Below are 12135 nucleotides of genomic sequence, written 5' to 3' on the forward strand. Positions count from 1 at the left end.
TTCATTGTAGATTAAATGATTGAATACATTTAACACTATGAAAAGTAAATTTTATAAATTATTATTAAGAAAAAATGCAAAAAATGATATAAATACCTCTTTTTCAGCAGTAAAAACTTCATGATTTGCTGTTGCCGTAGCTTCTACTTCCTTCGTATTTAAAGTAGTTGACAGAAAAGAGAGATTTGAAATTTCTACTCCTGGGAGATTTTTCTGTAGTTGATTCAAAAACACATTAAATCCACACAACATCTGTGACTTCATGTCCTCCACTCTTTCTTGAAGTTTTATTTCCATCTCCTCTTGCATCTTTTGTTGTATATTCTGAATTTCTGTTTGAGCATTTTCTTTAACTTCTTCAATTAACCTCTCCGTCTCAACTTGAGATCTAAATCCCCACAAATCTGAAGCTATAATACCTCTACCATAAGTACGGACACGACCGGGTTGATCTTTTCCTAATACTTGGAAAAGTATATCATCTTGATTTGTGCTTTCTAATTTTTCAAGATGTGAAACTATGGCATCCTCAAACTCAGACTAAAATCCAAAATTCAAACTACATTAATCTATGACAAAAAATCTACATCACAAAAAATATATATTAAAAGAAATACATATCTTACAAAAATTTTGCTTGTTCCCTCACTCATTGGTTTTTCATCTCTTGGCTTGTGTGTTAAAAAGAACATGTTCACCCGAGATGGTTCTCTTCTATCAGGATTTTTCATTGCCTATTAAGAAAAAGCACAATCAACTAAAAAAAATAAATATAAATAAGACAAATGTGAACAGATTAATTCTACCTCCTCCTCACGTATTTCAGCAAATATTTTTGATCCTGTTGTATGCTGACTTGTATTCTTTGCTCTACTAACTTTATTCTTCTTGCTTTGTTCCTTTAAAATCATAAAAACATAATTGAATAATTAAGCCTAAAAATACACAAACAAGCAAAATTAGATAGTATAACTAATTATACTGTCATGGAAATTACATGCTAAGAATTAATATACCTTAATCATACCTAGGTTCCAAAATTGAACAAGAATCTTCCAATGTTCAAGTGGAACAGTACGAGGACAATTCTCTATATTGTAAACTAGTGGCATATTTTTTTTAAAATATTGATTTTTTAACCGACTTTTATATGTCCTCTAAGATGAACCTAAGGTTTTGAAAACCTACCCTTTAGCTCTTTCTCCAATGTCAAACTTTTCCTGCACCATGATGTAGTAAAACTTAGTTTTTAAGATCAATAAAGAAAAAAAAACACCTAAGTTAAAAGAGGTAAAAGTGTAATACAATGGTAGCTTCCCACAAATCTTTCCAATTATCTTTAAGTCCATGCCAATTTGTGTATGTCAATGGAGCAAGATGTGCATTTCTAACCAAAGTCTCTAAATAACTGCTTAACTTGGCTCGATTGTAACCAATTGGTTAACCATATTTATTTAATCTTATTGGCAGCCAATCCTCATAGCTTAAACCATGAGTTTTAAGGCATTTTGTTGGACCTCTTTTTCTTTTGGTTGCTGGTCCTGTTATGGAAATAAAGAAATAAAAGACAATAATGCAAAAAATAATATACATTGATTATAAGTATTAAACTAAACATAAAATATAATTACTTACTATCATCATCATTAGTTTGGGGTGATGCTAAAACTGGTCCTGTTATCAAGTATTAAAAGCAAAAGTCATTTGAAAGGAAATAGATTAACTGTGACAAAAGTTAAAAATTTATCTCAATTTCCTAACTTGTTTGTTTGTGTTTTTTTTCTTTTTTAAAAAACGAATTGGGCAATAGTATTAAGGTATTATCAAATTCAAGAATAAAATACACATTCACAAGCCTTTATTGAATAAAATGGGATAGATGTGAGTGTGCTTAAGTATTTTTTCTAAGTAAAAGTTCCAACCTTTATTCCCTAACACTTCCTAGTATTTATAGGTGTTTTATATAATGGACAATTAAGTTACAATTAATTACAATTAAATAAAATTACATATTTAAAATACAATCCCTCTTGGTAATCGTTCCCGCTGCGTGATTGTAGATATTCCCCATAATGTTTTCTCCGTGTGATAGAATCCACTAATCTTTCCACTTCCATAATTATTCGATCAGCTCTTTGAAGGCATTACTCAATTTCTCGAATTGAGTCTCCTACTCGATTTACCTTACTCGATCAACAAAATAATCGAAATCCAAATTAGCATCGATTACTTCCAACTTCATACTCATGCGCGTGTCTTCTCGAAAAACCACACTCGACTTATTTCAATCCAACTCACTCTTATCGAAAATATCAACAGATATAAACACACATTTAAAAGTTTCCAAACCATAATAAATATTTAACAAAATTTAATACTAGAAGAACATCTACATAAAATTTCACTAAACCAACGTTCAAAAGTAAAATATTTATATTATAACATACATTATTTGACACTAAAAGTTTGAATTCACCAAAGTACTTGCCAAAGAAAACAAGAACATGAAATTACAGAAATATTTAATAATAAAAAAATTAGTCAAAAATAATAAAACTTGTTTTATTTAGCATTTATTAATTATCGCCGTAATTTACAAGCGGAGTTATCTCATTAGATGTTATGGAAAACCGAAATCAGAGCTATAAAACAATATAAACAACCATTTTTAGTATCTAGCAATGCAAATCCTTGCTTATTATGCTAAGAAATCTAGAAGCTCCGCTAATTCAGCAGTATCGATCTCAAAATCTAACAACTCATGATCAGATTGTAATTCATTTTTACTAATTGGTTCCTGCACAAACCTTTTCAAACTCTCCCTTACTTTAGTCGCACCCAATTGAAGCAAAGATTGTGGAATCTGCCAAAATTCCACTTACAATTAGTTAAGTAGTATAAGAGAAAATTAAATTAGAAGGTATTAAAAGAGTTTTAAGTTATTCAAGGAATATGAATTGCTCAACTTATAATATACATCAAGAACATCAAGTTGATGAGGAGTTTAAATTGTTTGGCAACAACAAATTAGTGATATTATATTTTAAGAATTTTTATATATTATGCGTATGATTAAAGGTTACAAAACTGAATGTTTCGTCTGGGATTAAAAAATAAAATTTTCAAACATTTGTTCTTTAAAAATTCTTAACCAATATCTACCCCCTTAACTAGTAAGATTTAATTTCTGATTTATTAGAAGCACTTATGTTAAAATCTAATTAATTCAAAAGAGTCAAAATATACAAATAAACCCAAAATAATTCTATAGTTTGTATAAATGTATGTAAGTATACCTCTGCATGAACAACATGGTGCATGGAATTTCCGATGAGCGAAGAATTGGCACTCTTAACATCGATGTTTTCTTCATTCAGAATATGAATGATTTTATAGAATATGAACTGGGAATCTAATCCACATGTCATTACAATTTGAAGACATGAACCCATTTCATGAACCTCTAGTTGCGGCGGTTTGGGGCGATTACCATCGTCGCAAGCGCCACGTGTCCTCTTTCTTCCCATTCTCAATAGTAAGCTATTTTTCTTCTCCTTAGACATTTTTACCTTCTCCTCTAAGCTCTTGATGTAATTTAAGGCCTTGTCCACTTGATCAAGCAATAGCAGTGCTTCCTTTTACATTATTTATTTTATAATGATTATAAATAAAAGAAAGAGTACGTAACCACTTTTAAGTGGTTAATATTAGGAAAATGATAATTTTATTTTATTTTTAATAATGTCACTTTAAATATGATTCTTTTATTGTATTTTTTTATAAATTAAAAAAATATCATTATCAAAATAAGAATGACAATATATATTTTTTACTTAAAAACATTACAAATCAAATTTTAATTAGTGAATACTAACAAATTTTAAAGATTTAGTATTTATAATTTAGGATGTAGATTTAAATATTTATAATTTAGAGTCTAAAATTTAAGATAAATAAAATTATTTAAAAAATAGGCTAATATTAGATAAAAGAATTGATTATTTAGCATTACTCCCCTCAATAATAAACCAATTTTGTTCTCTTTATATATAAAATAACTTTTTAACTTATCTTTTAAAAAAATTAGGATATAAGTTAAAACTTAACATTTAACATTTAGAATTTAGAATTTAGAATTTAAAATTTAAAATTTTTAAAATATAAAAGTAAAAAAATTGCTAATATTGACTAAAAAAATTAACTGTACAATCTAATTGTAAATAAAAATGAGTAGTTAGAACAATAAATGGAACATTTATAGAGAGATAGAGAAACCTTGGGCCTAGTGGGGTTGGGGTCGTTAGGGAGAAGAGAGTTGAGTGTGGAGTAGAGCATCTTCATGTGCTTCCTTCTGTTTCTCTCAATGAACCTTCTCTCAATCTTCTCCTTGTTTGTTGAAGATGGAGAAGCTTCACTTCTACTTTCCAATTCATCCATTGAATTGAGGGCTGTTTATTTGTTTAGGGATCTATAACAATGGTTTTCACCACTTTGCAACAACTCAACTACAGAACTGGGTACGGGCACGTAGATATATATAGGAAATTTTTGGCTGAATATGATTGTCACTATGAACAGTATAGACAGTGGGAACATTAGGTCAATTAATGAAAATTGTTTTTAAGATAAATATTAAATAAGAGATAATATTTTTTATTAATATTAATTAATACTTAGTTATTATTTTATTTTTATACTACTATAGAATTTAGAGTTTAAATTTTACAGTTTAAAATTTAGTATTTAACAGGTTAGAGTATTGACAAAATATTAACCAAAATAATAAATTTTGTTAATATGTAGTATTTGTTTATATTTTAATTAAATATGTACTATATCTCTTGAAATTAGGGTAAAGGTTTTGAATATACTAAAACATTATATAAGTTCAAGCTTTTTCCTGCAGACAAAAGGACATTGTGGGCCGACTTTGTGATTCCCAACTACCTAGTATCATATCTAGAAAACTTGTCATGATTTTAATAGATTAATCAGGCGTGCGTTTTAGTTGGATAGAAAGTTCAATACTCTTTAAAATAATAATAATAAGAGTAAATACTAAATAATATATAAGTTATAGAATTTAATTTTTAGTTTTCTTTTTTATAAAATAGTATGTTTAGTCTATTGAAAAGTTAAATAATTAGTTTGATTAACGAATTATTTTTAAATCTCAATTTTTTATTTAAAATATAATAAAATATGAAATTAAGATTTATCCAATTTAGTTAAAATTTTAAATAAAATAAATAAAGTAAAAACTCAAGTGCAGTCGCGTGAAGTCGATAGCTATAGCTAAAAACTGTTAAATAATTTGACTAAATTTTTATTACTCTTAACTATCAATTTTATGTAAAATTAACTGCATCTGATATCATATCGTGATCAATATACACGCCATAGTATAATTTGACCGCAACCTGGCCATCACTTTTCCTTTTTTTCCTTCTTTCTTTTTTATTTATTTTTTTTCTTTTCCCCGCTTTGTACTCTTCTTCATTGTCCATACATGCATTTGCCATGCATTCATACTGGAAACAGAAACTTCTGGTAGGTTGGAATAAGAAAATCTATATAGAGAATTAATATTTTATTAGTTAATGTTAGTCAATTTTTTATTTAATGTTAAAATTATCTTTTAACATTTATTTTTGGAAGGGTTTAAGATTATTTTAAAATTTAAAATTTAAAATTTAAATTAATTTAAGAATTAATGTCTAGGGATTTAGAGTCACCGATGTTGTCATTGGCGGCCAAATCCAACGAAGTTGACCGGCGGTGGTTGCGGTAGAATGGTGGAGTTGCTGTGGTGTTAAGAGTGGTGTTTTGAGAAAGAAAAAGAAAGAAATAAGAATAGTAAAAGTATTATTTTAAAAAACATTAGATGAAATTGATAATATATATTGTTGATGAAAAATTAATTACCTATTAGGCATATAAAGGGTGACTTTGATTAATCAACTGAATTTCGAAGCAGTTCAGGACGTGGAATTTGTTCATTAAACTCAAAAGTATATAATTCCACACATGACTTAAAAATTAAAATTGTTATAAAGTTAGGACCTCCCCACACACCCCGATGATTAAGGACAAAGATGTTCTAGATATTTATACACATACTGTGCTTTCCTAGTTTGGTCTTTTCTTTTTTTTTTCTTTTTTCTTTTGGACTCACCTAGTTGGTTAATTTTTTTTATATGGAATAAATATTGGTATTTTTGTTGAAAATGGGAGTATTTGGTATAATTATAGATGGATGAACTTTTTAGTTGGAAAGTCAATACGTGAAGGACGTGTTGGACACGTGGCAGCATGCTAACACGTGGGGAGCGTGTTGGACACGTAGCAACATCTTAACCAACACGTGAGAGGCGTGTTGCACTACGTGGAGGGCGTGTTGGACAATGTCCACAATACTGTAAAACACTTTAAATATTAATATTCAACTAAAACACCATCTCTCTTTTCATATTAAAAATAATTTCTGCATCTAGTTTGGTCACTATTATTATTATTATTATTATTATTATTATTCGAAAGTTTGGACTAGGTTTTACTGCTTCATCGTCCTAGGAAATGGTCAATTTTGTAAGGCATTGTGGCTCCCGAACTCCCTTCTAGAATCTATATATTTTTTTTGGTGACTCTTCTAGAATCTATATGTGAATACACCTTGTGTAATATAATATTAAAAAGTTAGTATTCTGATATTGCTGAGAGTAAACAACGGTGTAATCGGGTCCAATTGGTTTAGAGTTAAAGAAAAAAAAATATCTAGATTAATTAATATATATAATTTTGTACTTTATTTTATTTAATCTTTTTTTTTTTTTTTACATTCTTTCTTCTTTTTCGTGTATTTTTTCTTGTCGTCGTTCTTTTATTATTACAGTTGTTATATATTTTTTTCCTGCTTTTTCCTCTTTTTAATGATTTTGCAGCATTATATGTTTTTTCGTCTTCTTTATTTTATTTTTCTTATTTTTTATTCTTGTTAAAAGAGTAAAACAAGAAGAATAAAAGGTAAAATAAAAAGGAGAAGATGAACAAGAGAAGAAAAAGATGATGATGATGATGATGATGATGATAATAATGGTGATGATACTGATGATAAAGAGGAGGAGTTTTGAGTTATGCAAAATATATCCGAAAATAACACAAAAAAATTTTAATCGTGACACAAGTTCTTGTTAAGAGGATAAAACAATAATTATGAAATGATGATGATGATGATGATGATGATGATGATGATGAGGAGGAGGAGGAGGAGGAGGAGGAGGAGGAGGAGCTAATGATTAGGGTCCAATTATGTGCCTGTGATGTTTCTGTTTTAAGGATAGACTTGCGCTAGTAAATTCGAAGGGTACTTTATCATCCGATAACTTGGGCCAACTGGATTGGGATTATCGATTGAAAGTTCGCTTAAATAGTTTTCTTAAGACAAAACATTAAGAAGTCCAAAGAGGCTTTGGAGATCGATGTCTGGATCAAAACCCTAATTATGTACTTGTGGTGTGACTGTGTCAAGAAGAGACTTGGATAACTAGATCCGAAGGGTGCTTTATCACTCGGTAACTTTGGCCAACTGCTCCGGAATTATCGATTGAAAGTCCGTTAAGAGCTGCCTTATGACAAAATACTAAGAGTCAAAAGCCCGTGAAGATATTTCCCCTAATCCAAATAAGAAGTAAATTGCCTTCAAGTCATAAAAATTCAAAAGAATTCTCGTACTACAATTCGAATTTTATTTTTAAAAATTTCTAAATCCTAAACATGCAAGATTCATGAAGGATAAGAGAAGTCGAATGTAACCACAAGAATTATCATAAATCTCACTTTTGTTTTCAATCTTAAAAGCTTTTTAAATATTTTTCATTAAGCTAAACTCCGTTTATCTTTCTTTTTACTTGAGGATAAGCAAAATTTTATGTTTGGTATTTGTGATGACACGTCATCTTAAGTGATTTTTAAATTCTTTTCTATTTTATTTTTTAGGTTTTAATCAAATTTATTATGTTTTTTAATAAAATTTAATAAATAATTAAATATTTAGAGTTGGGATAGTATTTTTATATTTTCAGAGATTTTTACCTAAAAAATCTAATAAGAATAAAAACTTTTTTACAAAAAAATATAAGTACAAAAAAACGTGACCTAAGGAAGAAAAAGCGTGCCCTAAAGAAATCAAACCACCCAGGCCTAGCAGGAAGACTCCCATGCCTGGCGGACAAGATCCACACTCGGTGGCCTTCCCTCACGTCCGACGTGCTTGTGCCTCCTGGAAGTTTGGTTTTGGGCCTTTTACCGAAGTTCTTCTAATGCAAGCTACCTTAAACATAATTATAACTCTCAAAATGCAACAATTAAGACCCAACTTTGATTATCCACATCATTAGAAGGCTTAATCACATCCAAAACATTGAAGATTCTAGAAGATAGTTATTAATTCTTTCTAAAAACATAAGAGATTTGGTCGTTAGATTTGATTTGAATTATTATTTTTAAATTTGAAATTAAAGTTAGTAAGTAGTTATCTTATCTTTCTCTCCAAAAGATAAGATTAGGATAGTTTGAATTTGAATTCTAGAATTTAGGATATAAATAAGTGAACTTAGTTCATAAAGGGGTATTCCATTCCTCAACATATCTTCTTGTTTTTCTTCACTTTTGTATGGTAACTAATCATCTTACAAAGGATTAGGAGCTATGTTAATGTTTTCTATGGGTTATTACTCTAAATTTATTTTATTTTAAAGTCTTGCATTGATTTATTTCATGATTGAATTATTCGTTCTTCATTCGGATTGGTGGTATCAGAAGGTATGCTAATCTCTTTTGAATTCTTTTATTATAATTAAAAATTTTGATATTTGAATTAAAGCTTGAAAACTCTTTCATGTGACTCTTTGAATTCGGTTAGGAATAGTAGTTCAATTAGTGTGCTACACATGCATAATTTTCAATCACTCTAATTTTGAATAAGGACATATAATTCAGATTAGAACAACTTTTGAAAATTGTGTTTTTCTTCTAAAAATTTAATTGGATAGGACTAGCTTGAATATGTGACATATAATTCAATTTAGTGACTATTTTTAAATCTTATTAGAAAACTAAGTCATTTTTTGTGCTTAATCTCTTGATTAATTAATTGATGACTAATTAATGCTTGCGAAACTAAGAAAACAAGGAATTGGAAATCAATTACTAAAGATTTATCGAGAAAGATATTTGCAAACTTCAAGATAAGAAAATAAGATTTAATTTCTCTAAAAGTATAAATATTTCTAAAGCCTTTGACTCAAATTATCATTGTTTTCTTTCAAATTAACATTCAAGTTCTCTGTACGTAAGCATTCAAGCATTTAAGTTCTAAAGTTCTCAGCAAGATTCAATCTTGCCCTTTTCAATCCAGATTTTTTGATCTAATTAGGTATTTTATCTGATAATTTCTTGCTCAATCCTTTAATATTCATAGAAATGATATCCACTCACTGTAGTATTACTTGAGCGATTTGGTACACTTGTTGATATCCGTAAGCTTCAATTTTTGTTCATCAATTTTAATATCAAATCTATTTCACTTGTACGGAATTTTATTTTAAAATAAAAAGAAAAAATTAATGATAAACAATTATTTCACATTTTAATATAATTAACTATAAAAATTAAATATTTAAAAAGTTTATGAAACATCAATGTAACATATTCAAAATTAAAATTAAAATGAAAAATATAAAATTTGATTTAAATACATGAAAAAATAGAATAAATATTTAATAAATAAATTAAATTAACAAATAATTTTAATTAAATTAATTAATAATTTTAAAAATTAATTAATTAATATTTACTAATTTCTACATTTCACAGCTCAACAAATTCTAATAACATGACAACCTATTCTACATGTGTAACAACACTAAATCTAAAAAAGTATTCCAACTATAATTACATGTTCATTTATTTAAAAGAGGAAAACAACAATACTAACTTAGAAGTCAATTGCTCCTACAATGTGCCAAGTCGTGTTTAGGCAGTTGATGTCTCCGTCTCGTGCATCTACATGCGCCATAATATCCGAGTATCTCAAAAGGAAAAGTATAGGGTACCAACATATTATCTGTCAACTTCTGCCAACTCTTATTTATATTTGTGTTTCATGGAAGTGTGTTCGTAGATGTGTCTAATAATTAATATATTTTAAATACATATATAAAGAGACACATCCATAAAATATATCTATAAAGACACTTCTATTAAACACAATTATAAAAAAGACATTTTTATTAGACACATCCACAAACACACTCCCATGAAACACAATTATAAATAAGAGTTGGCAAAAGTTGGCAGATATGCTGTTGGTAACGTAGCGGAACCGATCTCAAAAATATTAAGAGAAACGTCCGAGAAAGGGAGAAATGAAGGTAATGGGCAATGAAAATGACAAAAGAAGCAATGTGAACAAGTTCCTTATATAAGCATGTCTAAGTTTGATCTCGTTTACAGTGTAAAAGAAATAATTGTGTGTATATCGTTTACACTATAAAGGAAATAAGCTACGTATCATTACACGTATCAGTCTTGCCCTTTTCAATCCAGGTTTTTTTGATCTAATTAGGCATTTAATCTGATAATTGCTTGCTCAATTCTTTAATACTCACAGAAACGATATCCACTCACCATAGTATTACTTGAGCGATTCGGTATACTTGTTGATACTCGTGAGCTTTAATTTTTGCTCATCAATTTCAATATCAAATCTATTTCAATTATACGGAATTTTATTTCAAAATAAAAAGAAAAAAATTAATGATAAACAATTATTTCACATTTTAAAATAATTAACTATAAAAATCAAATATTTAAAAAATATGAAACATCAATATAAAATATTCAAAATTAAAATTAAAAATATAAAATTTGATTTAAATACATACAAAAATAGAATAAATATTTAATAAATAAATAATATTAACTAATAAATTAATTAATAATTTTAATTAAATTAATTAATTAACATTTACTAATTTCTACATTTCACAACTCAACAAATTCTAATAACATGACAACCAATTCTACATGTGTATAGGGATGAACGTGAATCGAATCAGATCAGATATGGCCAAAATTTCGATCCGATCCGCATTAAAATCGTCGGGTCGGGACGGATCTAATATCCGCAGTTTTTTGTTTGGATTCGATCCGCGCATTTGTGGATCAGATCGGATATCAGATATATCTGCAAAAACACAAAAATATTTTTAAAAGCTTATTTTTATTAAAAATATTAATAAAATTCTTTTGTTCTATTCTTTTAAATATGTTTACGCTTAAAATAATATTAAACATAATTTTCTTAAATAATAAAATTAAAATAATACAACATATATGATAATTATTAGTTGAAATAAAATATAAGAATATTTAATTATTTATTTATTTTTGCGGATCCGCAGATATGCAAATCGGATATGCGGATACTTACATAAAATCCGCAATCCTATCCTATAAGTGTGCAGATCGGATCCAATCCGATCCGATAGTCTTGTGGATCAGATCCATATCCGCAATTTTTGGATCAGATTCGAATAAAATACTGCGGATATGCGGATCGGATCCGATCCATGAACACCCCTACATATGTAACAACATTGAATCTATAAAAGTACCCCAACTATAATTACATGCTCATATTTAAAAGAGAAAAACAACAACATTAACCTAAAAGTTGATCGCTCCTGCAATGTGTGAAGCCGCGTCTAGGCAGTTGACGTCTCCGTCTCATGCATCCGCGCGCGTCATAATATCCGAGTATCTCAAAAATATCTAGAGAAACGTCCGAGAAAGGAAGAAATGAAGGTAATGGATAATGAAAGTGACAAAAGAGGCGCTGTGAACAAGTTTCTTATATAGGTGTGTCTAAGCCTTATCTCGTCTACAGTATAAAAGAAATAATTGTGTGTATCTCGTTTATACTGTAAACGCAATAAGCTACATATCATAACACGCGTCAATCTTACCCTTTTCAAAGGGTTCTTTTGATCTAATTAGGTATTTAATTTAATAATTATTTGCTCAATCCTTTAATCCTCATGGAAACAATATCCACTCACCGTGGTATTACTTGAG

General features: G+C 28.4%; 1 protein-coding gene across 1 annotated transcript; it reads right to left on the bottom strand.

Annotated features, from left to right (window-relative positions):
- Positions 1–2698: 2698 nt before the first annotated feature.
- Positions 2699–4451, bottom strand: LOC107478111 (transcription factor bHLH162). Its single transcript, XM_052258193.1, has 4 exons — positions 4276–4451; positions 3684–3690; positions 3297–3631; positions 2699–2863 (listed from the first exon to the last, which is right to left on the bottom strand). Exons 1-4 carry the CDS (start codon positions 4435–4437, stop codon positions 2699–2701), a joined length of 669 nt encoding a protein of 222 aa, XP_052114153.1. The 5' UTR covers positions 4438–4451.
- Positions 4452–12135: the final 7684 nt, after the last annotated feature.

Source organism: Arachis duranensis, chromosome 3 (genome assembly GCF_000817695.3).
Source record: "Arachis duranensis cultivar V14167 chromosome 3, aradu.V14167.gnm2.J7QH, whole genome shotgun sequence".
In the NCBI taxonomy this organism is placed as follows: domain Eukaryota; kingdom Viridiplantae; phylum Streptophyta; class Magnoliopsida; order Fabales; family Fabaceae; genus Arachis; species Arachis duranensis.